Here is a 27,997-nt window from a genome sequence, read left to right on the forward strand (position 1 = left end):
ATTATGAAGGCTCATATGATAAGAGTACTACTGACTGACATTATATCAGCTTCACTAAAAATAAATAAAATAACACATTTAAAGTTTCATATGTTGCCTGAGGACAGGTCTCCTGAGGAGAAGAATCTCATATTTTGCTGAGTATCATGCATCATTCTACAATGAAGCACAACATTTTTTTTTAAAGAAAAAGCTACTTTGGATATCATTTTATATATATAAAAAAAACACTGCTTCAAAATGCACCATAACTATCATAATTCAATTTTATCCCAAAACAAATGGTGAAACAATCAGTGCAGCACTTTATTATCTTCATAAAGTATCATAAAGGTTATCTTGGGAGGGTTTGGGGTTGGGAAACAACAGTAAAATTAAAGGACATGTACACAAGAACAAATACTTTTATTGGGAACTCATATAAAACCAACAACAACAACAGGCACACAATAGAAAAATAGTATACTGTATGTCTTTGAGGTTACAGGGCAGATGTCCAAGCGATGAAACATCAACAGTTAAAGTGAACGTTTAGGCTAAAGACATGTTTTTATAAAGAGGTAAAACTACATGTATAAAGGTTGGTATAAAGATGCATGCTGACGTATTGAAAACTAGTGGTCTATAAAAAGTCTAAAGTGTTTTTCCTTAAGGGTTGTTGCCGTTAGAAGTGCCATTCTGAACTAATGGAATCAGATAGTGAAGATTGAATCGAGTACTCTGCAAACCAGTTGATCTTTGCAGAAATGCATTAGATTGAGAACTAACTAAACAGACTGCAGCAGACTAGTTAAAATGATGAATAAATGAGTTAATGAAATAAGGAAGTCAAGGTTAATCATTCACTCATGTTATCATTTGTTACTAAGAGAAATATCATGTTTTGTTAGTGCTGTGTGCTTTGATTCTCCTGCTCCTCTTGTTGTCAATCGCATTAAGCAAACTTTATGAGGCGTGTAAGAGAAACTGTAAGTTCAACAAGCCATTTAATCACGTAAATGTCCTAACAGAGACATGCTGGTGTTCGTAAATATTGAGATATTTTCATTCTTCAGTTCTAGTTATGCATCTAACAATAATACTGGTAAATACATTGGACAGTAGCTTATATCTACAGTACGTTCTGTTCTAAGTCTTACTTTAATTACTCAGTTAGAAACCTAGTCACAACCATATCACAGATCTCAACAAAATTTTCAAACATATTGATATTATCTAGTACCAAAAAACAGGTCTAAAAGAAGCTCGTCTTTTGGACAGTTCTTTATGGTTTTCCTCGTGACTATTTTAATCAAACAGAGCGAGAAACAAAGTAAGTTACACCGACGGCTTTCAACTCTCAGGAAGCAAATGTGGAATGTGAATGCAAATATATTATTGTCATGCTACTTATCACCTCTAGTTTTTACTACCAGCCTAGTACCATGACGGACCGTCGAGTTGTGCAGCTTGAGAAGATTCCAGTAGAGAATAAGTTCTCTTCGACCTCATGTTGGTGGTTTTGCCATACAATGTTTGTCCAACCGCAGTGGTCAATCCTCCAGGAGCTTGGCTAGGTTCTGTCGCAGGTCGCTCAAATCGTAGATCTTGACGTCTAAAGTTTCAATGACCTTCTGCACAGCGCTCTCTGCCCTGTTGCGGGAATCCTGGGACGAAGCTAAAGCGCTTTCTGCTGTTTGCACTTGTTTCTCCAACTCGGAGTTCTTCACTTCCAGGTCCTAATGTCAAGACAAATAAACATTCATCCTAAAACACAATCATATTCATACAGTGAAGTCCGAAGCTAGTGGAAATGCTTCTGTTGTACACACCTAGTAGTAAAGTTGATAAAGAAATGTACCTGCATCCTTTGACTGGCCTCTTCCTTTTCTTTCTCCAGCTCACTAAAATCTGGTTTCTTGCCCCGCAGAGTCTTTATTTCCTGTAACAACCATTTTTAAATAAGGAATATTCTTTACTAACTTGTTCATCGTACAAGTGATTTTTCAATCTAGTTATTTTCAATGTAAATTCATTGGATTTAAATCGGATGTTTTACATGGGCTGCTTGTATACATATACACATTCACTGCAAGGCCAAAAAGTGTCGCTGTTTGGATTTAAATATGCAAATGCTTAAAAGTCTATGTTTGGATCATTATTGTAGTGATTAGTAGTGATTATTATGTTTATATCATGTTACAGTACATGTTTGGCAACAGTTCTTCTAACCTTAATTGATGGAGTGTGTAGCTTTTCATTTCTTAAAGGAACACTATGTAATTTTTCGCCACTAGAGGTCACTTATTCAAAACAAAGGCGTAGCTTGATGAAGCCTTGATTTCACCGAATAATGGGAGTTGTCGTCTTCACCTCTACAGCCGGTGGAGAATATGAAGTACTCGGGCAGAAATCATATTCATGGACGACCGGTAATGTATTAAAGATTTATTAGCGTTACGTTATCAGAGTAAAAGCAGTTGGAAAAATGTGAAAAAAATGGCTGGGAGGGAGCATGAAGAATCATTTGAAAAGATCTTGGTAAAAAATTTATGCACTTCTTGTTGAAATTAAATGTTGTGCTGTTATTTCCATCAAAAGGTGCATAGATTTTTGGTAAAGATCTTGTATTGACAATGCAAGAGTCCAGCACTCTGTGAAGTCTCCTCCCGCACATCCCAAAGACTTTAAATGACTCAGAGGTGACAAGTCATGTGTGAAAATGATTCTTCATGCTCCCTCATTAGCATTCTTTCACAATTTGAGCCTGATGAATCTTTGTTTTGTCATCCTGGAATATGGCCATGGTGTGTCATCCAACATGGTTGTTTAAGAAATGAAAAGCTACACACTAGAGGTCGACCGATTCATCGGTTTTGACGATTAATCGGCACCGATTGTTGACTGGTGGAACTATCGTTATCGGCAAAAATATATACCGATAGTTTTTCCTGGTTGCGTCCATTGCTGGAGCGGCTGAGAAGCGCGCGCTGTCATTCATTAAACAGTGTAAGAGCTGAGAAGGGTCTGCTGGCATGATGCAGTACAAGAGCGGCCTCTAGAGGTGTAATAATAACTCGTGCCTCGTGTTGTTTATTTCGACACGTGATGCTGCGTGCTGCACTGAGAGCACATGCTGCGTGGAGAGCGCTGACATCAGACGCGCGGTTAAAGCACCGACAGCTCAAATGTATGTATACAGTACATTGTCATATCATTATAAAGTGATAAATTTGTTGACTAAATGCTGCATTAGTAGAGAAAGAACAGCACAACAGTATGTTTATTTGCCTTCGAGGCTGAGAGGACGCTAACATTAGTAGTACCTCAAGCGGTTAAAACACTGACAAACATAAACGTAAGTCCGACCCGAATGTTTAATGTCACAATTGTTACCTCTATATTTGCATTAGTTCATATCCAGCTGGTCACTTTTATGCATTAAATATGCAGAGAAGTTGCATATTTAAAGCTAGAGACGTAAGCAAACTGATATGTTCATACAGCCGACAGAAACATAAACGAATCAGAAAACCATTCGATTTCGGTTATTTTTTTTTTCTTCATCTTCACTTTAATACAAATTTTGTTACTTTTTTATTAATTAAGTTGGCTTGAAAAGAACAGTTAAATAGTTAAATTTTGAATGTAACTGGTTTTATTTGTTATTTAGAGTATTACTTTTTGTTTCAGTTTGAATGAATGTCTTTTATTGACTTAAATATTTATTCACATTTATATATTTATTTCATTTAGCATGTTTTCATGGTTCAATACAGTTTTTTTTTTTTTATAATAAAGTTCAGCACTGTTTTACTTGGAGTGTTATGTTTGTTTTTTTATCCAGTATCAATTTTAAAAACTATCGGTTCATTAATCGGTTATCGGCAAGTATGGCCCAACCTAGCTATCGTTATCGGTAAAATCCACTATCGGTCGACCTCTACTACACACTACATCAATTAGTGTTAGAAGAACTGTTGCCAAACATATGCTAGAAAATAGAACAATTACTACAATAAAGATCCAATCATATACTCTTTAGCATTTGCCTATTTAAATCCAAACAGTGACTTTTTTGGCCAGGGAGTGCAGTTTTATAATAATAAATAATTTGATTTTAAACAGATGTTGAAAATACAGGGTCTGGAGTGGCTGTGACAGCGCTATTGAATATAATGGGATCAATCTATTTCTGGTGTGTCTCAACAAGTCATAAGCGTCCAGTGTAGACATGGTGAAATGTTGGACAATTCATGCTCTCAACTGTCACAGCTTTCCTTACATCGCAGAGAGGGAGGGGCTGATGCAACATCAGACTCTAATGTTGAATGACAAAATCGTATCAAATTCATGCACTACATGGTTGAGAACAGTGCATAGTATAAGTTCATAGTGTATAGTGCATCATTTGGGACACGACTGGAGTTTCTTGCGGTGTCAGTTGGCACCATTACATAATCTTTACCTCATCTTTAGCTTTGATAAGGGCCTCCATCTCTGCCACAGACTGTGTGAGCTCCTCATTCCCCGTCTCACCGGAAGCAGAAACCCCGCTCTGAGCCTCCAGCTCTGCAACCTGAAATATGAAACCAACAGACCACAGCTATTCCAAGTTCTCCCATCAAACTATGCGCACAGTTCTAAGAAATGTTCTCCTTTTATTCATGTTGGTTTTGGAAAAACTTGCTTAAAAACTATTTTAAGTTGTCTGTGTTACGGAGTAATATTAGTTAACAATATGTAATTATGCATCATTTAGGGTAAGATGGAGAAAGATGACCCTCCCCACCCCACCTTAATTTTTTCTCTTGCCCATAGATGACACAAAATATAATCTCAGCACTTTTGATGAATTGCTACGCTATTTTTAATTTGATCATTTCATCTGACTATTAACTTTTGTGAGATTTAGTCAGTCGAAACAGTTGAGGTTAATTGGTCTATGCCATTTTTTGTGTCTATTTGTTAATGAGGGATGTGTGGACACATTAATGTTTTTATATTTGTGGTGTAAAAGTTTTTTTTTTTAAAGTAAAACTATAAAATTTGACCATTGGGGTAAAAGTTTATCCAGAGAGCTTATAATTAATATATATATATATATATATATATATATATATATATAACTAAATTAGCAAATGTTTCAAACTGGCTGATGCAATATCATCCTGCACATGCTAAATGTATATCTAAATAATTTAAAAGTAAATGTTCACATTGACTTCCATAGTATTTTTTTCCCCACACTATGGAAGCCAATGGAGCTCATCAACTATTTGGTTACCCATATTCTTTTAAATTACTTATTTTGTGTTCAGAAGAAGAGAAATACATTCATGTTTGGAACAACTTGAGGCCGAGTAAAAATGACTGATGATTATTTTTGGGTGAACTATCCTTTTAATGTGTTCTCAGATTTTTTTGATCCCACTGAAAAATACACTACCCTCTCCAGGAGTCACACTACCACACTTAACTTTCCACACAGCCATGGTTTCTGTGACTGAGCGTCTTTTCTTCAGAGGTCGTAATAACTCACAGGAAACACTGAACTCATGCTCACCCCTGAGGGAAAGTAAAGCAGGCCATCACGGCACTGGAGCTTTTAGCACTGTCACAACTCGAGAGACATTTTTTTCTTCTGTTTGTGTTAGGGAGAAACTTAGCGATCTCATTTTCCCCACGGTCATTTGTCTTCCCTCTGTTCCGGGCAATGAAGGCGTATTGTCTTTTCCTAAAAATATCCCTCCGCACGCTCTCCGAAGACCTGAACTATATACGTCACCTGGTTGATGTTTGCTTCAGTAGACCTTCAAAGTGTTGTGGAATCATTTATGTATGATTATGTAAAAACGCTGCCAAAGACTGCCTGAGGGAAAATATTCAGTTTGCTTGAGCAACTGCTAAAACAAAATGTTTGCCCATGAGAATGTTTAAATGTTATCCTTATGAGGTCTTCAAAAAGCAGCAGTGTGGAAAAACGGTTTCATCTGGAACCTCTTCTTGTACTGTATCTCCAGAACCTCTTTTTAAAATTTAAATAACACAACCAATATCGTTCCAAACCTGTATGACATGCTTTCTTCTTTAAAAAAAAAAAAAAAAAAAAAGATGTTTAAAAAAAAATGTCCAGCACTATGGAAGTCAATGGGTTCCAAAAAGCATTGAAACCCACTGACTTTAAAAAACAATTTCTTCTTGAGTTCGGCAGAAGAAATAAGTCATACAGGTTTGAATGACATGAGGGTGAGAAAATTATGACAGAACATTCAATTTTGCGTCTAAATAGAGTGACCAGACGTCCCATTTTCCCCGGGACAGTCTCGTATTCTAGCTCTATTTTTAGTGTCCCTCCTTAATATGAAAAAATTATGTTTGTCCTATATTTCTTCTTTCCTAAAATGTCAATGCTAGGTGATCATAAAAGCGAGTAGTAGTCTTCTGTTACACGAGAACAGCGTAATCAAAGGTAGCCAATATCATCATTGTATGTTTTGGAGAACAAAACTACCAGGCCTGTCCATCCATCCCAAACTTTTTCTGAAAATGACTGATCATTTCGCTAAAGAATAGCCTTATTTGGCAGCTGGGGTCCAGTGGAGCCCTTTGAAGCTGCCTAAATATGTATTTTGGACTGTCAAAATGGTCTACATTGGGCATTATTCACTTGCATTTGATTGAGAAAACTCCTGGAATGTTTTCTTCCGAAACCTTAATTTTACTTCGACTGAAGGAAGAAAGTCATTTACATCTAGGATGGCCTTGGGGCGAGTAAATGATCGGTAAACGTTCATTTTTGGGTGAACTATTCCTTTAACATTCCTCACCTGCTCTCGGAGGCGATCGGTTTCTTCCTGATACTCGGCTAATTGTGTTTTCCAATGTTCAATGCTGCTGTTAGCTTCATGAAGAGCGGCTACAAGCTTAGCGTTGCTGTCCCGAAGAGAAAACAGCTCCGCCTCCGAGTTCCTCTCACATATCGACCTGTGAACAAACCAACATCTGGCTTCAGTTACTCAGTTTTGAGTTTTGAAATGTCATTTCTTTTGTGTTGCCTTTATATTTTAAAAGAATACTAATGTCCCCAGTCGGATTTTAGATTTAAAGGAGAATCATCTTATTTTGCAGAGACAACTTGAAGCCATTTGCAGGTTGACTTCCTGAATCTGTGGCTTTGGGATGTTTTCAACATCAGCATATTCAATATTGTGATTGTATGATGAAGTTATTCATGCTTGAATCTGTAACGGTAAACTCACTGCCAATTACCCCAGAAAACTACTGAGGAGGAAGAGTACATCAGGCGGATTGATTAGATTCACGTGCATCTGAGTGAGACGGTTGTGGTTATATATCAAGAAAAAAAACAACATGTGAAGCTACTGTACCCCGTTACAAAATATGAGGCTAATTAAATGACAAAATACATCAAATTTAAAGTTTGTCCCCAATTAATGTTGCAATAACGTGTGAGATTTGATGGTTATGAGGCATTTTGTCAGATCTGTATATTTTACCCTTCGGAAAGCATCTTCCTCATCTGTTCTTTTTCCATGCACTGCTCCATGTCAGCACTCTTGCTGCGAAACAACTTGTCCTCACTAGAGCCATTGACACCAAGCAGCGGAGGAGACTGACGGTCCACCGACAGCGCCTGTTTTAGACACATGACAGGCAATCAAAACAATATATATTAAATAAATAAAAAGTTTGGGGCCAGTAAGATTTTTTTTAATTCATATTTGTGTTTACCAGGGACACATTCAATTGATCAAAAGTGACAGTAAAGACTTTTACACTGTTACAAAAAATAATCTTTCCAATAAATTGTTCTTTTGAACAAACAATTCTGGAAAAAATATTAAGCAATACAAAATAAAAACAAAACGACAGTCCCAGTGAGCTCACATTTTCAATCCTATGGTAAGTTAGATAACTCAAAAAATAACTTCTTTAAACAACACATTCTTAGTCTATTTGTTTGATGTAAAAAAATAAATAAATAAAAAACTCTAAAAGAGTCAGCACATGTGACTAAACCGGGCATGAGGCAACATATGCCGTTGATCTTTGATTCAAATTTGAAAGGACATCTTTTTATTTCAACCTACTGTTCATGTTGACTTGAGAAAACCAGAACAATACTTCAGAAAGAACTCGGCTATTTTGCCTACACTGAGTAACAGCAAGCACAGCCTTGGTTTTTCTAACATGTACAGTGTTTCTGTGGAGCAATGCACGCTCGCTCTCAGAAAAGCTTGTATAATTCAACAATCTCAGATGCATTCCCCAAAGGAAGATGTTCTATTTCTAATCCGACCACTCAGGCCGATGACTTGTTTGCCTTCTCTATAGCGGTTCATGACAGGCGTAGGGAGCTTGAGATGGAGCTCTCTGTGTGTTTAATATATTTAAAGGAAGAGCAAGAGGAATCAGAGATGACAACTCCACTACACAGTCAAAGGCTCGGGTGCTCGATTCCTTCAATAATGTATCTTGCACATTTCTAAATTTTTGATGAGGGATCACATATTTCCAGCATATTCCCCTTATCATGAGCCAAATGTTTTATTTGTTTAGTTTTTTTTGCTTCACAAACCAAATAAAAATGACAACACTATAAGAAATAGATCAAATTAAACTACCACGATCTTCCCCTAAATATCCTTCCTTTTAAAACAAGTCGTTGGTGCAGGACGTGTAGGACTTTTCCTTTTAGTTTTATTTAGTTTATTTATTTATTTATTTTTGCTTTTTCAAATATTTAAATTAAAAAAAATAATTTATTTTGTCTCAGTTTTATTATTAGTACTTCAACTTATTATAAGTTAGTTGCTAAAGAATTTTTTTTAAGTTTTCTAAGTTGAAGTTTTTCCCAATTTCCAGTACATTTTATTTTAGCTTTACTTCAATTAACAAAAACGATAACAACACTGAGTGGGAGGAGACTGTATTATTCTAGACAACGTTTGATTGGACACAAATTTGGATACGCCCCTGAGTTCAAGATGATGTCATTAAGATGATTTTAGATTTTTTTTCCTCTGGAAAAAGAGAGACATATTTTCATCAACTTTTATAAGTGCATATGCAGATGGGCCCGAAGCTGACACACATGCACTAAAAGCCACACAACTCCAATTTTTATGTTATGAGATTTAGAAAAATGACTTCTGTACAGATTGGGACAAAAACAGGAATATTGGTGCCTCCTGGGAAGTTTTTATTTGCGAGGTGGGAAGTCGTGCTTACGACGTCAGGTGCGTTCTAGTCACTTTCGTCGGAGTAAGATGGCGGTTCTCTCCCTTCTCTTAATTAACTACACAAAAATGCAGCAAGGTTTTTAACTATTATTCTAGAAAATAAAGAACAAAGAATATGCATCACGTGTGTTTTGCTTTATGTTTTTATTTAATTTATGGATCCAGAGTAAACTTTATCATTACATATTATATTGTTATATTACAATGCTATTCTCATGTTTCTCACTGACACGCCCTCAACTCGTAAACATCGGGTCTTAAAGGGACGGTTCGGAGTGATTTCAACCTAGGATCCTTTGTACCATGACCTCAAACCAAACTCCCCGCAGAAGCTTTTTTTCCCTTGGTCGAACATTATTAAAGTTAGAGCTTATTTAGAGATATCAGCCGAATGGCTTAGTGCAGGCGCTAATAGATCCGAATGTTGTACTAAAAAAAAGAGGCATTGGAAAGTTAAGTACATCAGGAGTTTATTTAAATAACACTTGCCTGATGGCTTATGCTACCGTTAACCCGGACATCGAGGTCACTTCCGTGATTTGGGAATAGACCGTTAAAGTCCTGGCAGAAAGTGATGCATAAGGACTTGGTGTAACAACATCCAGTTCCAGGAATGCACTAATATTTTGTTAGTAGAACCAGTTTGCAACAATTATTAGTTAACACCAAGTTATCAACACTGTTGGATTTACCCAAAAACTTTTTCAGCAACACCGAGTGATCGTGCGAGGACTTTTACGAGCTTTTCCCAAATCACGGAAGTGACCTCGACGTACGGGTTAGTGGTAGCATAAGCCATCAGGCAAGTCTTATTTAAAATAAACTCTTGATGTACTTACAAACCTTCCAATGCCTCGTTTTATGAGTAAAGAACCTATTTGTACCACTGTAGAAGTTTGGTACCATTCCGGGCATTATTAGTGTGTTAATTTACGAGATACAACATTCGGATCCATTAGCGCCTGCACTAAGTCATTCGGCTCTAAATTAACAATGTTCGACCAAGGGAAAAAAAGCTTCTGGGGGGGTGTTTGACTCGAGGTCATGGTGCAAAGGACCCTAGGTTGAAATTACTCTGAACCATCCCTTTAAAGAAAATCCCAAGCTTCCCACTCATATTAACGACATTTTGGCGTTCATGTGCGTTCAACTCATAAATACGATCTTTCCAACATGACTTGAACGCACCATATGTCATCTTGCATGGCAGGGTTTCATAACCAGGGCTTCCTGAGGGGTTTGAGGACCTCTGTCACAAGATCGGAATGAATGTGCGGTGGTGTGTCAGCTGCACAGGGGACACAGGTGTGTCATTGTATGTGGAAACAACAGATGCAGATGGTAGTTTGACAGCTTACCTGAGACAGCTGAGAGAGACAATCCCATCATCAGACATGGAGAGAAAGAAGATAGAAGCATTTCATTGATTAACATATCATTTAGTAAGTGGGCTGAATGCAGGTGATGCTTGCTAAGGGAAAGCTTACTATTACTAACACTCATACTTCACAGTTTGAACAAAAACATAAGTTTGCCAAGTTTTGCACGGGCAAGGACACACACTTTCTTGCAAAAGATTCAAAACAGTACGAGTATGAACAGAATGAATTCAATAACGTATGAGCCGTTATATAAACAGAATTCTGGATTTGGCCAGAAAGCTTTTAGAAGCAGACACACACGTATAGATTCAGTGATCAAAGAGCACATCTCTCTGTTTGACTTATTTATACTCTTCCATTTTTCACCCCATCACCCCTGGTCTAATGCAGCACCCCGAAAAAAACCACTTTATTAATTAATAAGGGCAGCATTATTCAGCGCACACTGTTGCTGTTTTGAACTCTAAACACTCAGGTTTGATTAAATAATAAATATCTCTCAGCCAGCGGTCTGTTTCATACGCTCTACAGAGGCACGTTTGAACACAAAAGAGCTTATGGGATAAAAGCCTGTCATGGCCATTAAACCACTACAAAATACTGTATGGGCACACAACACAAAGCATACTGCAGTACTATTAAGATATTTCGGATTTTGAGATAATTGTAATGAAAATAAAGCATATTTTTCCAAATAAAACTCATTACCATAATGTATCCAGACCTTTTTACATACACAAAAGTAAAGACTCATAACTCCAAAACTATAGCAAGGAGAGTCAAAAAGGTAGGTATCGTTTGAATAAAAACTTTATTTTTATTAAATTTAACATACTCATGCTGAAAAACTGCTGATAAAAGATACATTTATATAATTAAAAGTATATTTATTTATTTATATAACATATTTATTTTTATTATAATTGTACACATACTTATTATATGACATGCAATAACTCTACAATTAAAAATAAAATTATTTTTTGGTGAAGTTCCCGTACATGCGAGCTGCATTTTGTGGTGATGGCATAAAGTGATCAAAAGTTACAGCATTTGGAACCAAGGTAGCCTTTCCGTTTAGCCCTTGACACTATTATTTTTAATTGTTGTTTTTCCGTGTGGAATATCTTGTGATCGCCGCAATTTATGACGCATTTACCTTTCAAATGACACATGACTGTCTGATCTATATGATGTTTTTGACTTTTTCAGGACATAGTACAAAAAAAGTATTTCATAAATTATGAAAATAAAAATGTATTCATCAGCAAATAACTCAGCACTGAGTTAATCAAATTGGCTACATGCATTGTAAAGTTCAGACTCTAAGCTTTCAAATGACACCTATTTTGTGTTGATTAAGGCAGTAGTTTTGAAAAATATGATTATTAATTTTTCGTAGCTAGGTGGCGCCCCCGGGCAGTGCACTCACGTTTTAGAGGAACTACTCAACTGGTTAAGAGTTGATCAAAAATGCATTAAAATCATCTAATCATCTATCTGAGTTTCTAAGCTTTAAAATGATACCTATTTTGTGTTATTCAATTCAGTTGTTGCTTATGGAGCTTATAATATGACAAAATTATTTGAATTTGAATTGTGTAAATTTGAATTATTGAAAAGTGTAATTAACAAAATTGAATATGTGGAGTTTTAAATAGTTCTGAATTTGATTTATTTAAACGAATATTGAACATTTAGAATTTAACGAATTGAAATGTTTTTTGTTCTAAATTCTTAGACTGCAAATATCCAGTTTTAAAAAATACAGATTCAAGTTTTCAAGATGAAGAAGAAATTCACGACTTGAAATTCAGTTTTCTAAAATTAAAAACGCGGAAAATTCAGATCTTACAGAAAGTAGGTCACAGGTCACCCACAGGGAAGAGTAGAGGATCTCAGAAAAGTCGAACTGAGCATTTTGGCTGCACTGCTGTAGTTTTCTGGCGCAAAATTGGTGGTGGTTCAAGAGAATCCGTGTATTATTCGTTCAGTCGTTTTTTTAATTTAATATTAAGAGTAGAAAAATGAGAAAACCGCTTGAATATTAGATTTCTAATAGTCTAATAATAGTGATACGATACACGGATTCTCTTGAACCATGTTTGCGCCAGAAAACTACTGCAGTGCAGCCAAAATGCTCCGTTTGACTTTTCTGAGATCCTCTACTCTTCCCTGTGGATGACCTGTGACCTACTTTCTGTAAGATCTGAATTTTCTGCATTTTGAATCAATCCCCGGACGTGTTTCCGTTCACACAGAAGGCACTCTACCAATTTTACGGCAATTTCCCGAGATCAACTCGCTGTGTGAAAGGGGCTTAACAGTAATACATAAAAAAAAAAAAAAAAATACAATTTATGTTCCATTTAAAGGGGTCATTAATTGAGAAATACATTTTCCTTTTGGCATATAAGAGGTCATTGTAATGTACTATAAAAATATCTTGTAGGTTTGAGAACTCAAAACTTCCTTGTTAGTCCAAAAACAGCTTTTTATTGAAACCAAGCTCAGAAAACAACTCGTTTCAGATTGTCACATTATTACATCATAGTGCAACGAAAGACCACCTCTGCAGAAGAAGATCAACGCCTACGTCTACATCATTGCCTCTTTAGCCCAGCCCACCGATCCGCACGTCATGTAGTAGTAAATACAAGGCCGACGCAAACACAGGAATACTCCAGCAACAAAACGATAGAGATGACAAGTTGTGGAAACCCAATCTTTGCATTGCCACCCTTGTGATCATTAGCGTGTAATGTTGCTGTTTGAGCATAAACAACATCTGCAAAATTACGACACTAAATTAAAAGCAAAGGGAGATATTTTCTTTTAAAGAAATTGCTTTTTAAGGACTACAACAAACGGCGGGTAGGGACTCCACGAGCTTTCTCCCGGGTTAGTGACATCACTAACCCTAAAATTTACATAAACCCGGCCACCGGGAACGGGACTAATAGATTATCATGACAGAATATGTTAATCAATGACTAGAAGATAACTACTACATAAATTGATCAACTAACCATTAAATGTTGTCTACATGTTGTCACTTCTTCTTGAGTCTCTCCATCTTTGTCTGACTTCGGTTTGAACATAAAAGGCTAAAAGTTTAAGAAATGTTCAGTGCATGTCTGTGTGAGGTAATCAAAGCTGCTAAGAATGAGCTCTTGAACCTCTGTGCCTCGAGCAGCAGCTCATTTGCATTTAAAGGGACAGACACAAAAACGGTGCGTTTTTGCTCACCCTCAAAAAGTGACAATTTTTAATATGCTATATAAAAATATCTGTGGGGTATTTTGTGCTAAAACTTCACATACACACTCTGGGGACTTATTTTTACATCTTGTGAATAGGGCTTTTTATCACCCCTTTAAGAAAGCGTGGATGAACTTTATTTGTAACAAAATTCCAGTCAGATCGCATCAGTGAGACACCGTTTGTTTGTTCGCTTCATTTTACTGCGGATTTGTTCGACGCAGGCTTTTCAGAGAGACTGAAAATAAAAGGTGATGCAGTGCCAACTACATTGATTGTAGGCTTGCTGCGATAGTCTGTTACACCGTGTTCAGCCACAACAACGACTGCATCACTTGCCCACCGCAGCACCGTCCACACGGTCGTTTAAATTTTTTATAGTAATTCAAATAATTTCCTTCAGTTGGAGAACAGACACTATAATTAAAAACTGAACGCGTCTGTTCAATTCAGCGTGATCTAAACGAGAGTTGCAGCACAGATCAGCAGCAGGAGTCAGATTTAATTTATGATGTATGCCATGCTTTTTAATTTAGTTAATAAAGCCATCTTATTCGTTTTGTTAATAAAAGATATGCGTTTAATATAAGTGAGTTTGTCATTGTACTGTTTTGTAGTTGTGTTTTTCCATTAAGAATAGTGAACCCACCATTCAAGCAAATGCCGCCAGTATTTGTACTTATTTGACAGTAAAATGCGCACGTCTGCACGGGCATTCATAAGCGATTTAAAAGCGAGGTGCAAAAGAGGGGAAAACTTCAATGTGCAACAGTGTTTTTACTATGTGTCACTATATTGCTTTGTCTGATACAGATCGTTTGATATGTACTGAGTATTTACACTGTAGCACAGTCAAACTGAATAGTTGTGATATGCTGTTCTTTCCTTTGCTTCGGCATTTGTGGGGTTAATGCGTTGGAATATCAGATATGGAAGAAAGCACGTACAGAATGCTGCTTTTGTTATTGTTTTGATCCAAGCCATTCCCTGTAAGCTTCAGTGAGTGACATGTTCTGTTTTTCATCAGTAAACAATTACAACAGGTTTCATTTTATTTAAAACACAACATTGCCAATGACAATATATAAGTTTTTCACTTTATCCAAAAGGATGTGAATAGCTATAAATAGCCTATCAGAATGAGATTTATATGAATGAGTCATCCTGTCAATTATAACTGTGGTAACTCCAAGTACTTATTTTAATATGCAAAACTGTGTTGTTACCCAACTATGTTACTCAATAATAGCAGTGGGCGTTTACTTTCAAGTCTTGAATGCGGCACGCCTATCAAAACATCGAGTGTTCGAAAGAGAGGGTCAAAAACAGGAAAGAAAATAGCTTACTTTTAAATTTGGATGTTTTTTTTTATCTAAAAATTTAGATAACATTATGAGTGGACCTTAGATAACATTATACATAAAAATAAATAAATATTCAGTTCAGTTCATTACCCCTTTATTTCAGCATAAATATATAATATATACATTTAATATAATATAATACTATTTCTAATTTACTACTTTTGGTTTGGGGGTGAAATATTACGAAATATTACAAGACCATGTGCTTGACTAAAATTACTGCACCTCTTATGGCAAACCTGTCAAACTGGATTAAGCTGTTAAATCAAATAATAGACATTATATAAACTCATATTCTAATTGTATGTGTAAGTAGACTGATATACTCTCAGGCTGCTATAAAGTAGTGTAATGGTCATGATAATTAAGGGCTGAGTGTGTCCACAAATGGTGAAGGAAAAAGGTCAGCCAACTGTAAAGCGAAATGAGCAGGGCATTTAAACTCCCCGGGTGACCGCAGAGAGTTACATAAGTTCACACGGGCTACAACCAGTGTCTCTGTGTCACCTCCTGGCATGTGAGGACATGCTTTGTGAGTCACATTTACTAAGAATAAAACAAAAAAATCTAAATAAACAGTGAAACACTTCTCTTATGTGACTGATATTAAAATTGTGATGGTCCACACAGGGGATATGATACAGATTAGGTATCATATCACTAAAGGCCAGTCGATCCTCAGTGCTATTGTTAGAGTGGTTAATAGGATGGAATGAAATGCTCTGGCACATTATCTGAATCGAGCAGCTGAGAAAGTATGACATGAGTTATTACACGTCTAAATTGTAATCATTACGTTATGCTACTGTGTCGTTTTCAGTCACGCTTCCAAAAGGTTCAAGATGAACTCAAGTTATTGTGTTTACCTGTGGAGCAGAGATGTTTAGGCCAGGACTCAACAGCTCAAACTTCTCCTGTGATTTATCCCGGACGAGACGTGCAGCCTCCTTAAACTCTTTAAACTGCTCTGAGAACTGCACAGACAATTACAGAGACATATTTAAAAGTTTCATAGTGACATTTTTGAGCATATATAGTTACAAGAGGCCATACTATATTGTGAAGTTAAGTCACCTTTAATTATATAGCGTTTTATATAATACAGATTGTTTCACAGCTGCTTTACATTGGTTAACAAAAATAATGATTAAATGATGCAAACAGAATTCAATTCGGCTGTAAAAAGACAATAGTACACAGTCATAATTCTGAAATCAGTTCAGTGTTGGTTCAGTTTGGTTCAATAACGGTAAAGTTCTTCAGGTTCAGTTCTTCAATTAAGGAATGAGAAAAATGCGATGTCATCATCCAGATCAGTTCAGTTCTCATCCAATGGTGTCAGTGCATTCAAATCAATAATTTTGTTGAATATTAATTGAATACAGATGCTGCTTAAAGGGTAACTCTCGCCAAATTACAAGCTAGGCTATTTTTTGTTAATCTACCCGAGTCAAACATTCGTGTAAAAGCATAATTAGAATGGAAACGCCACTTTTAAGATTGACCATATTTTCGTTTTAGCTCAAAATGCCTTTTGAATGGGGGTGAATGGGGCACTACAATGATAGCATCAAAGTCGCTATTTTTAAAACACTAAGGAGGCTCGACACAACATGAAACTGAGCTTGAAGTATCACCAGAGGCTCTACACATGAACTTGAGCATTGACAATGTTGTTTGTGTACACAGTTTACTAAAAAGAAAGGTTTTGTACGACTCACTTTATCAGTTAGTGTTTCCGGTGGCTAGAATGTTTTTAGTCAAAAGTAGTCGATCTCCGAATGCAACGTAATGAACAGACTTCATGAGGAAATGTCATGAACGTGTAATTCCAATGAAAAGCATGACTACTTAGACACTTAGCTCATTGCAATTTATGGAAACAAGCTTTAGGAGCTTTCCATCTTTACTTTCCTCATGTTACGTTGCATTCGGAGATCGACAACTTTTGACTGACAAAATTCCAGCCACCGGAAACACTAACTGATAAAGTTAGTCGTACAAAACCTTTATTTCTAGTAAACTTTGTGTACACCCCTGGTGATACTTCGAGAAGTTCGAGCACAGTTTTGTTGTGTCGAGGAGTCTTAGTATTTTAAAAAATAGCAATTTTGATGCTACCATAGAAGTGCCCCTAGCACTCTCATTCAAAAAGCATTTTGACCTAAAGAAATAGGTCCATACATAAAGTCTCACCTTTCAAATTTGGTTATTTTTTTAAAGAAATTTAAACAATGAATACGGTTTTGTGGCTCTTTCATGTGTCTGACAGATCGCTGTACAGCCTCAATTAAAGTTGCTCGTGACCCGATCATCTCTTACTTCTAGTTAATTTATAGCATCAAATAAACATGAATGAACATAAGAAGGAATGTTGTTTTAACCGCGGAAAGGCATCACTACACTCGTTTCGAGTTCAAAGCCCTCATGTTAATCTACTAACTCTCCCGACTGCTTTGTCGGACAGAATGGCGGATGGCGAAGTATGATTGGTCAGATCACCTGTCAATCAAGCTCCGTGTGAAGGGCCAGCATAATTCTAATAAATTAATATGTTATCTTTGCATACCGCTATCCAATTAACTTGCAAAGATTAGCATACCATTAGTAACTAATCTGCTATGTTATCTATCTATCTATGAAGCACTGTTAGTCGATTAACACATTACTACATGGCTCTATGCTGATTGGTCAATCACAGCACTTGGGTCAAATATTCCAGACTAAAGTAACTGGGCACTATTTCAACGATCTAAGAGCATGGTTTAAAGCGCACGGCGCAAGTTCACTTGTCCACTTGGAAAAATGCTCGGTGCGCCCAGCGCATGGTCTAAAAGGGTTGTCCTTATTCTCTTAACCCTCTGGGGACGAATTGGGCGGTACCGCCCAAAATGGCATACTTTTACAAATGTGCAATTATCTTCAAAACTATTAATGATAGAGAGGTGCGGTCTTTTTTGCCGTCTTCCTCAGATTCCGCTGAAAACAGTGATGTCCCGTTTGTATTATACACACACTTCGCTGTTTCGCAATACCACTGCATAAAAAGGCCAATGAAATCGATGTTGTTAGGCAAATTCCACCAATGGAAAAATTGCCGCTGGGAGGATTTTTTTTTTTTTACCCAATCAGAGGAAGGTTACCATGACGTATTCTAGCCAATCAGAGGACTCTGTAGCCTTCAACATGTACAAACAAACAGCGTCATGTGGACGGAGAATGAGACAGATAGCGAACGGAGCAGAGTATTACAGAGCGCACAGAGGTCTATATAAGAGAGAGACAGAATAACTTAAATAGCATTATTATTGTATTGTTTTAGCACTTTTATGATGGCAAGCAGTAAGATTTACGGCAGAACAAGCTCTGGAACAGTTAGTGGAAAGTAAATCTGCCAGGTTGTGAGTGTGTCTGTTCTTCAGAGCAAGCAGTTCTCATTTAGTTCGAAGCAGACGCTTTTTCACGCCTGGGACTGTTTGTAAAAAAAGTTCCTTATTTCATTGTTCTTAACACATTTGATTAAACAATTACAAATGGCTGTCAAGCAAAGGGTTTGACAAATATTTTTTTGGTTCAAAAACTGTTCACTATTGTTGTGTGAGGTGTGATTTTCAGTAATAAATGACAAAAATCTAATTTTCGTTTTTGAAATTCTCTCGATTATTGTACATTTTTCACTCATACTTCCTTTATAAACACATAACATGCATGATTATGTTAGCTTAGGGTCTTCTGAATCCATAGATACCAAACACATGGTGTTCCATCTCCATTACATATGGTTTATAAGCCCAAATGTAAAAATAGAGAAAACGGACCAAAAAGGGCTTAGTCCCCAGAGGGTTAATGAGTAATGGGTGTGTTTTGGGCGTAACGTGCAATAAACCAATCAGAGTGTAATTTCCCATTCCCTTTAAAAGCCAGTTGCGCCATGACGGATTTGCTATTTACATGGCGGAATTTGCAAGCAGAAATGCCGAACGCGTCTCCAGAGAGCAAACGGATCTGCTTGTGCGCGAGGTTAAAGTGCCCATTAAGTTGAGCTCTATTTCCTTGTAACCAGCAATAATTTAAAATCATCCCTCAAATTGCAAGATATTGCAATAAAATGTTACAAAATAAGATTTTTGGTAACTCTTTACAATTTGTTATCTGCATTAGTTAACATTGACTTCTACAATATGCATTTACCTGCTGAAGCTGCTGCTCTGTGGAAAACCCAAGGCCATACACTGTGTTCGCCCTGCTGTCCGCCCACTGCCCAAACTTCTGCGACGTTTTCGTGAAGGTCATATTAGGTGTGATGGTGCTGTTGATAATCGCCTGTAGTAGAGCAAATATCAAAAATATCACATTTTGATTAATAAAATCAAGGTGCAAATAACAAACATTGAATTTTTTTATTGATAGTTGGATCACCTGTGGCCGAGGTCTCTCACCTTAGTGCCCCCTACGCTGATGATGCGATACACACTCCTGCCAGCATCATAGAAGAAGGAGACTGTGACGGCGTGTTTGCTGGCCGGAATCCAATTTCGTTTAGTGTCCGGGTCAATTTGGAAGACGTGTGCCTTCATGCTGAATAATGGCTGCTCACTTTCAGGAGAAAAAAAAAAACTTGCGTTATTTAATTCTACATTAGGATGCCATCTTTACTCTTGAGCTGATGTAGGTCGATATTATATGAGAAGTGTGATCACAGAAACAGCAGCACTTGGATTGAGAAGCACCTAATGCAAGGTCAAGAGTGGGACATCAAAGCCAGATCTGATTATGAAGGGGCACAGCCGTTAGTGCTGAACAGGCTGAGAAAGGCCCTGCCTGAAACGTCGCCACATCATCTTTTCGTCAAATCAACATGAGATGATTATGGATGGATTAATCAAAGATTTATTTCTGTCCTGTGAGAAAGGCTAAGATTGCAGACTGTTCAACACTGATAGATAAAGGAACACGAAGTACGGACTGACATGGAATAGTGGATAAAACCTGAGTCTGCTAACCAGATGGTTCCTGGTTTGCGCCCGGCAAGGAGATCAGCATTATGCCCCTGAACACATCAATAGAAGTGTCTGCTGAAGGACTACTCACCACAATATGTAATCCAGAGTAATCCAGCAATTTTTACAATTCAGTCCAAACCAAACACAATATGATATATGAACTACTATTCAAAAGTTTGGGGTTTTGATGTTTTTGAAAGAAGGCTCTTATGCTCACCAAGACTGCATTTATTTGAGAACAAATATAATAAAAACAGTTATATTGAGAAATACTATTACAATTAAAACAACTGTTTTCTATTTAATTCCTGTAATGGTAAAGCTGAGCTTTTTGCATCATTACTCCAGTCTTCGGTGTCAAATGATCCTTTTAAAATCATTCTAATATGCTAATTTGATGCTCTAAAAACATTTCTTATTATTATCAATGTTGAAAACAGTTGTGCTGCTTGATATTTTGTGGAAACTGTGATTTAAAAAAATTCAGGATTTTTTGATGAATAGAACGTATAAAAGAACCGTATTTCCTCTAAATAGAAATCTTATGCATTGCACATTAAACCAAACATCCATAATTAGTGGTGTTTGAGTTCACGCTTACTTGCATGTTTCAGGTCTTATGGATCTTGGAAACCAAGACCTCAAAAAAATTTCTACATCAAAAATGTAGTAATGGTAAAAAGTTTGGGGGTTTTATTCTTTTTTTTTTACGAAATCAGAACTTCTATTTAGGAAGGGCACAATAAATTGATCAAAAGTTACCGAAAGACATTTATACATGGTACCTAAACAACATTGGACCCCATTAACTTTCACTATATAGACGAATATCTTCACTTGTTTCTGCAGAAGAAAGTGAACTATCCCTTTAAAATCACTAGTTTCACATCGCGCTCTGATGTGCCCTCTTGATCCTCTCCCTGCCAGCCAGCAGTCCACTGCCAGAAAGTAATGGTCTGATTTTAATGGCAAATCACCGAGTAATCTTTCATCGAATTTTACCCATCAGTACAGTGAGGAGATCAGATTCATATCAGGCTTCGCTCTGGCACATCAGCCCTTTCCACACAATGCTGAAGGTCACACCTGTGTCATTAGTGTTGTGGGTCCATAGCAAATTCTGGGTCCATCAATCTTTCCTGAATTAAACCTCCAGAGGCCAAAGTGACATTTTGGTTATGCTTAATCACTCTGGCATTCTGGGAAGGTTATCTAGGACAGAAAACCTCCAGAAAAGGCGGTGCAGGTGCTCCATGCAGAAAGTGTTTATCAAGCACTTCTGTTGCACAGTATGATATATAAAAAAGGTCTCCACTCCAACTTCTACAGTAATTTCACACGGCACAGCCAAGGTCTTCATTCAGAGAGTGAGCCTCCTGGACTGTTCCCAAGACTCCATAGAGTCTTTTTTATGCCTCTAAGATCAAATAAGATCAAAGACCTGATCATATCCTGCAAATACTGAAAATAGGAACAGCAGAACACACAATAAACAGGATGGAAAAAGACAAGTCTTTCTATTAAGGAGACGTCACCTGCTGGGTAATAGCACACTGTTCTAAAATTTCACATCTGATTTATGTGATCGTCTGACCCAATTACGAGGAAATCTCCAAAAGCCAAATACAGAGTGCCATTTTAAACCCATCTGAGAACAGCCAATCTCAGTTTATTTTTCTCGCCTGCATAGAAACGGAGTATTTAAATCCAAGTCAATAAAGCCAGCTGGTCATGCACCTTCAGTGTACTTGCATGAAAAGAATACATTATGCCTTCATGAGCTTCATTCGCATCTTTATCTAAATGCAATATGATGAGGTCAAACAAGATTGCATTGCAAAGACTTTTTCAACAAGATGTTGGAAAAGACAAGCAAACAATCCATTTTTATTTTCTCAATTTTCAAATTGACCACACACATAAAGAGTGGGGTAAGATAAGCCTTTTTTTATTTTTTATAATGTGGTCCTCAAGATGAGAGAAAATTAGGCAGAAGTACAATGAGAGTATCTAAAGAAATTTCAGGATGTTTTCTATCATTTTAAATTATCAGAAATCAGAATACATCTATCTATGAGAAAGGGTTCTAAAATATGGCTTCTTTAAAAAAAAAAAATGTTCCTGTGGCTCAATTTACCCCAGGTTAGGGGTAAGTTGATCTGAGTCAGTGGGAAAGTTACACCATCTGGTCTAACTGAATCTAAATCAAACCCATGTAAAATTGTAAAGATAATTTACCTCTTTAAAAAATGAATTTAATAATCAAATTTCCTTTTAGAGATAGTTAGGCTAGCCTATATTCTTTTCTTAAAGCTACACGGTGTAAATTTTTAAGTTGATTCTTAGCAAAAACCACTTATACATTAATGAACACATATCATTTTGAAAGAACTAGTTTTTGAAATAATTACTTCTACCAACTAATCAAGAATTCTTGTAAGCGTAGAATCTGCCATTTATAATACATACTGGTGAGCTGCTCGAATGGCGGAAGCCATGTTGCGCCTCCATCTTGAAAATACATTAGCCAAAGAGGGACATACCTGGAAATTCAAACTTCGCCTTTGGCGTTTTTACACTCAGTGGCACCGTGACGAATGCGAGGAGCAGATTACTCGCGACTGCAGGCATATTTGAAATAATACGGCCACCGTAGGAGTTAAAACGCCCTTGGAATGGTAGGGGCTAGAAAGTAATATGCAGTTGGTAGTCGTATACAATTTCACCCCTAGATACGAGTAAGTCCTACACAGTGTAGCTTTAACGCTAACTTTAAGAACATAAAACCAACCAATTGACATTTCAATATCTTTAATTGTTTGCATTTCTGAAACAATATGTTGAACACCAAAGTTATAACATTCCCAAAAACAGATGGGAAAAACTCCTTTTTCTCTGAATATTGAAGGCTTATTGAATCACACAGTGAAACTGCACAAGCCTATAGCAGTGCAGCGGATCTGCACGAACCTATGGCATTGCAGCAGAACTGTGCGAACCAACCCCACACTGCAGCCCACCATAATGGGCGGAGTTATAGGATTTAGGCCTAGATTAACTCGACTGAAGCGACGAACACCTAGTCGTGTAGCATAACAGCAATGCCAGCTACACAATACTCGTTCCCGTTATCTCAGGGAACTGAGGTTACGCTTGTAACCGAGTACATTCCCTATCAATACAGTTCACACGTATTGCGTCGCTAGACACGACGGGAACACAATCCAATCACACCGTGCTATAATTGCAGAAACGCTGAAATTAGTATTAGAAAAAGCATGATCCTCACAACTGTGTTCCTTTCTAGAAAGAAATTATATCTGCGAGGATTTCCAGTCCGGATTTAGACCGTACCATAGTACCGAGACAGTCACAAATGATTTGCACTTATCATCCGATCGTGGTTGTATCTCTCTTTTAGTGTTACTCGATCTTAGTACTGCATTTGACACCATTTACCACAACATCCTTTAAATAGATTAGAAAACTATGTTGGCATTAGTGGAATTGCACTACCATGGTTTAAATCACACTTATCTGACCGTTATCAGTTTGTAGCAGCAGTAAATGAAGAGATGTCTTATCGATCACAAGTTCAGTATGGTGTACCACAAGGCTCAGTACTAGGACCGCTGCTGTTCACTCTGTACATGCTACCATTAGGAGAGCTTTCACGGTTATGCCGACGATACTCATATTTCTTCAAAACCTAACGAAACCAAAATTGGATGACTAGTAATTTTCTACTTCTACATTCTGAAAAAACAGAGATTCTAATTATTGGACAAAAAACTTCCTCACGTAATAACCTAGAATACTGTCTAACACTTGATGGCTGCTCTGTTAAGTCTTCGTCGTCGGTTAGGAACCTGGGTGTGCTCTTTGATACCAATCTTTCATTTGAAAGTCACGTGTCTAGTATCTGTAAAACAGCATTTTTCCATCTTAAAAATATATCTAAATTACGCCATATGCTCTCATTGACAAATGCGGAACAATTAGTTAATGCGTTCATGACCTCAAGGCTAGATTATTGTAATGCTCTACAGGGTGGTTGCCCTGCATGCTAAATAAACAAATTACAGCTAGTTCAAAACGCAACAGCTCAAGTTCTAACCAGAACCAGGAAGTATGACCATATTAGCCTGGTTCTGTCAACACTGCATTGGCTTCCTATTAAACATTGTATACATTTTTAAATATTGCTGATTATTTAAAGCACTAAATGGTTTAGCTCCGCAGTACTTGAGCGAGCTCTTAACGCATTATAGTCCTTCACGTCTATTGCGATCTCAAAATTCCGGCCAGTTCATAATACCTAGAATATCAAAATCGACTGCTGGCGGTAGATCCTTTTGCTATTTAGCACCAAAACTTTGCAACAGTCTTCCTACCACTGTCCGGGAAGCAGACACACTCTGTCAGTTCAAAGCTAGATTAAAGACATCTCTTTGACCTAGCATTCACATAATGCATTATAGACTTCTATAACTCAATGTTAGGCTGCACAGATTAGGTCAGCCAGAACTGGGAACACTTCCCTTAAATCCTGATGTACTCGTTACATCATAAGAAGAATGGCATCTACGCTAATTTTAGTGTCTTTGTTTATCCCGAGGATTTCCCACAGCCTGCCGGATCCAGACCATATCCAGATCTGACGAAGGACCTTCAGTGAGCGCCATCAGAGCTTATCACAGGTTCGCGTTTAAAGTCTGTTTAGAGAGAACGGTGTCGTCTTAGCGGCCCCTAATTTAATAACAAATTATCATTTCGACGGAAGTGAATCAATCAAAACTAACTTTAGCTGGAAAATAACATTATTCAAGAACCGCTATAAAGCCAAAACAATCTCTGTTACCTTAAATCAGGGGTCACCAAACTCGGTCCTGGAGGGCCGCTATCCTGCAGAGTTTAGCTCCAACCAGGTCCAACACACCTGCCTGAGAGTCTAGTATGCCTAATTAGACCTTGATTAGCTAGTTCAGGTGTGTTTAATTGGGGTTGGAGCAAAACTCAGCTCATCCACTATCCAGCAGGATAATCTTTGCTTCGTGACCGGATGCCCTTTGGTGCGGTCTCCGAAGCAAACAAAGAGCTGTTCTGAATTTCTAAATTGGGCAGAGCGCATACTTTTAAGGCCTGGACATGGCAGAGTGTAATTATTGCTTGTCTTCCGAAACGGTAAGAGCAGAGTAATGATAGGCACATAGCCATGTCTTGGTTTTAGAACGACTTTACAGTCATTAGGCCCAAACTCAAGGCAAGATGTGCTCATGGAGAGCGCTTCCAAGTCACCCACTCGCTTGACCGATGCTAGTGTTAGCAGGAGGGCGGTCTTTATTAAAAGGGACCGTAGCTCAGCCAACATCAGCGACTCTAAGGGAGGTCCTTTGAGGGCCCCAAGGACCTTCGACAGGTCTCATGTTGGAATGGTAAGGGGATGAGGCAGGTTCAGCATTCTGGCCCCCTTCAGAAAATGAACAACGAGGTTGTTCCTGCCTAGAGACTGGCCAGCCACAGGAGCCTGGTATACTGTTATGGCTGCCACGTAGACTGAGCGTGGAAGGGGTGCGTCCCGTGTCAAACAGTTCCTGTAGAATTGACAGTACCACCAGCATGTCACAGGATGGCCAGGGAGCTGCTGCTAGCAGTTGCATCAACTCGGGGAGCTATGGCTGGTTCCGCCAGAGAGGGGCCAACAAAAGGACTGTCCTCCCTGATCCGTTTGATGACCTGAGGGAGCAGTGCAATATTCTTCTGTCCTTTGAGAAGAAGGCTGCCTACTCTGAACAACGCTGTGAGCTGCTGAATCGTCAGAACACGCTCTAGGGGGAACCTGGCCTGCATCTGGGCCGAATTTGAGAACCGCTCCCAGAAAGGCGATTTGCTGGCTGGAAGACAGTGAGCTCTTGGCTAATTTGATCCTGAATCACAGGCATTCCAAATGGCTGAGGAGCAAGGGTCTGTTAGTATTTAACTCTAGATGCTATAGGCTTGTGCAGTTTCACTGCGTGATTTAATAAGGCTTCAATATTCAGAGAAAAATACGTTTTTCCCCGTCGCATATTATAAATTTCACTGAAACTAAGTTTAGCATAGGTCCCTGGCATGGTAGTTTTTCTGCAATGTCGAAACATATTAGGTGCACTGGCTCATCTTACCCCACTCTCCCCTAAGCTAAGTTATTGTAGGAAGAATTACCAAAAAAATGTTTTTCTTTAATTTATGTGAAATATGTTTTAAGCAATAATTACAAATCAATCCGGCATCCATCAAAAGAAAACTGTGGTGTCTCACTTAAAGATCCATTTGTGACATTCTGATTTTAAAAAAACATTCTCGATTTTTTTTTTTTTTTGGGGGGGGACAGGGGGACACTGAACATATACATGAACTAATTGTTCACAATAAGATTATTTTGATTAATTTGGCTCTGATAAGAATTCCCATTTCATGTCGACAAAGCAATTCACATAAAATTGGATCATCAACAATTTCCGAACCTTTTTTATACAAACCATGTGTTGAAAAATGTGTGTGTGTGTGTGTGTGTGTGGGTGTGTGTGTGTCATAAATAGTGCCACAAAATCTGGTTTCAGGCTTTCAAGGTTTTTCTTTTCTGTCATGCAAAAAGATTGAAAAGGGTAAGATGCTTCTGGCGTTCCACGGTTTAATTTGAACGAGTGCAAAGCTCATAATGAAAACTGTAAAATCTGGAGATGACGACATTTACAATGTTACATGCATACATTTAGTCAGACTTGTCTGTGCGCGCATAATTATACACAGTAATGAAACAATAAACACTATTTAAAAAAGGCATTCTGAAGGTAAAATATAGGACATTTTACCATAAAACAGAGCTGAGAGGCTGCGTCTCAAAATCCAGTGAGCTGCCTATAGCTAGTAAACAGCATTTTGCGGGATAGCTGGCACGTGCATCATCATTCTGGGCATGACTTCAGGCATTTTTTCAGCAAACTCGGAACGCTTCTTATGGTGCCTAAAATTATGTGTAGTTAGACAGGCAGTAGATTTTGAAACAGCCGTAATGTGAGCTCGCGCTCGATCGCCCCTTTTCCAAACTTACGCCGTCCAAAAAATATGATCCAAACTAAAGTTACACGGAATTTACAACCGTCACACATTGGTAAGTGTTAACTCTACTTTTTAAAAAGATGTAACCTACGCTGTTCAAGACAAATCGTAGTCGCTTTTCTGAAATCTGTAATAAAAACTGTTAGGTGAAGGAACTCACCCCATTTGCACAGAAGTAAATCAGTGAATTTCGACCACTCCAGCTTTCTTTCCCAACTGATCCACGGAGGACAGGTTTCAGTTCGGTATGTCCTGTTTAAATGGCGACAACCAGACAGCAATGTAAGTGTCAAAACAGTTGTTGTGCTTTGTTTTCTCCGTTATGGAGTGTTTTTGTGGAAATGGTGCTCTCCTTTGTCTAATGTCTCAGTTGGCTCTCGGTTTGTTGTCATCATAATCCAATTAGTTTATCTCCAACGGTCTGGCTATTTCCACGCGGTTGAAAAGCACGAAATAAGCGTGCACTTCTGATGGTATGTTTCGTAGAGTCCTCATGGTCAAATTTCAGAAGTAATCTGCACCTCCTGAACACTACAGCGTTCACTCATACCACTGACCTACCCCACTCCTTCATGCTAATGAAATCTGTTGCCCCCTGCTGGCCACAGGACGTAGGAGATAATGAACAGATATCTATCTAT

The 27,997-nt window shown here is 37.8% G+C and overlaps 1 protein-coding gene across 2 annotated transcripts; it reads right to left on the reverse strand.

The window, feature by feature from the left end:
* Positions 1-286: 286 nt before the first annotated feature.
* On the reverse strand, positions 287-27,962 carry homer3b (homer scaffold protein 3b). Of its 2 annotated transcripts, XM_079598503.1 has the most exons (10): positions 27,517-27,926; positions 19,692-19,848; positions 19,444-19,575; positions 16,119-16,226; positions 10,604-10,612; positions 7,500-7,636; positions 6,810-6,966; positions 4,448-4,558; positions 1,841-1,921; positions 287-1,718 (listed from the first exon to the last, which is right to left on the reverse strand). In XM_079598503.1, exons 1-10 carry the CDS (start codon positions 27,519-27,521, stop codon positions 1,533-1,535), a joined length of 1,083 nt encoding a protein of 360 aa, XP_079454629.1. In that variant the 5' UTR covers positions 27,522-27,926; the 3' UTR covers positions 287-1,532. The 2 variants fall into 2 exon arrangements, with proteins under 2 accessions (XP_079454629.1, XP_079454630.1); XM_079598504.1 differs by lacking the exon at positions 10,604-10,612 and having other exon boundaries at positions 27,517-27,962.
* Between the last annotated feature and the right edge of the window lie 35 nt (positions 27,963-27,997).

Source organism: Phoxinus phoxinus (assembly GCF_949152265.1).
Source record: "Phoxinus phoxinus genome assembly, chromosome: 22".
Classification (NCBI taxonomy): Eukaryota; Metazoa; Chordata; class Actinopteri; order Cypriniformes; family Leuciscidae; genus Phoxinus; species Phoxinus phoxinus.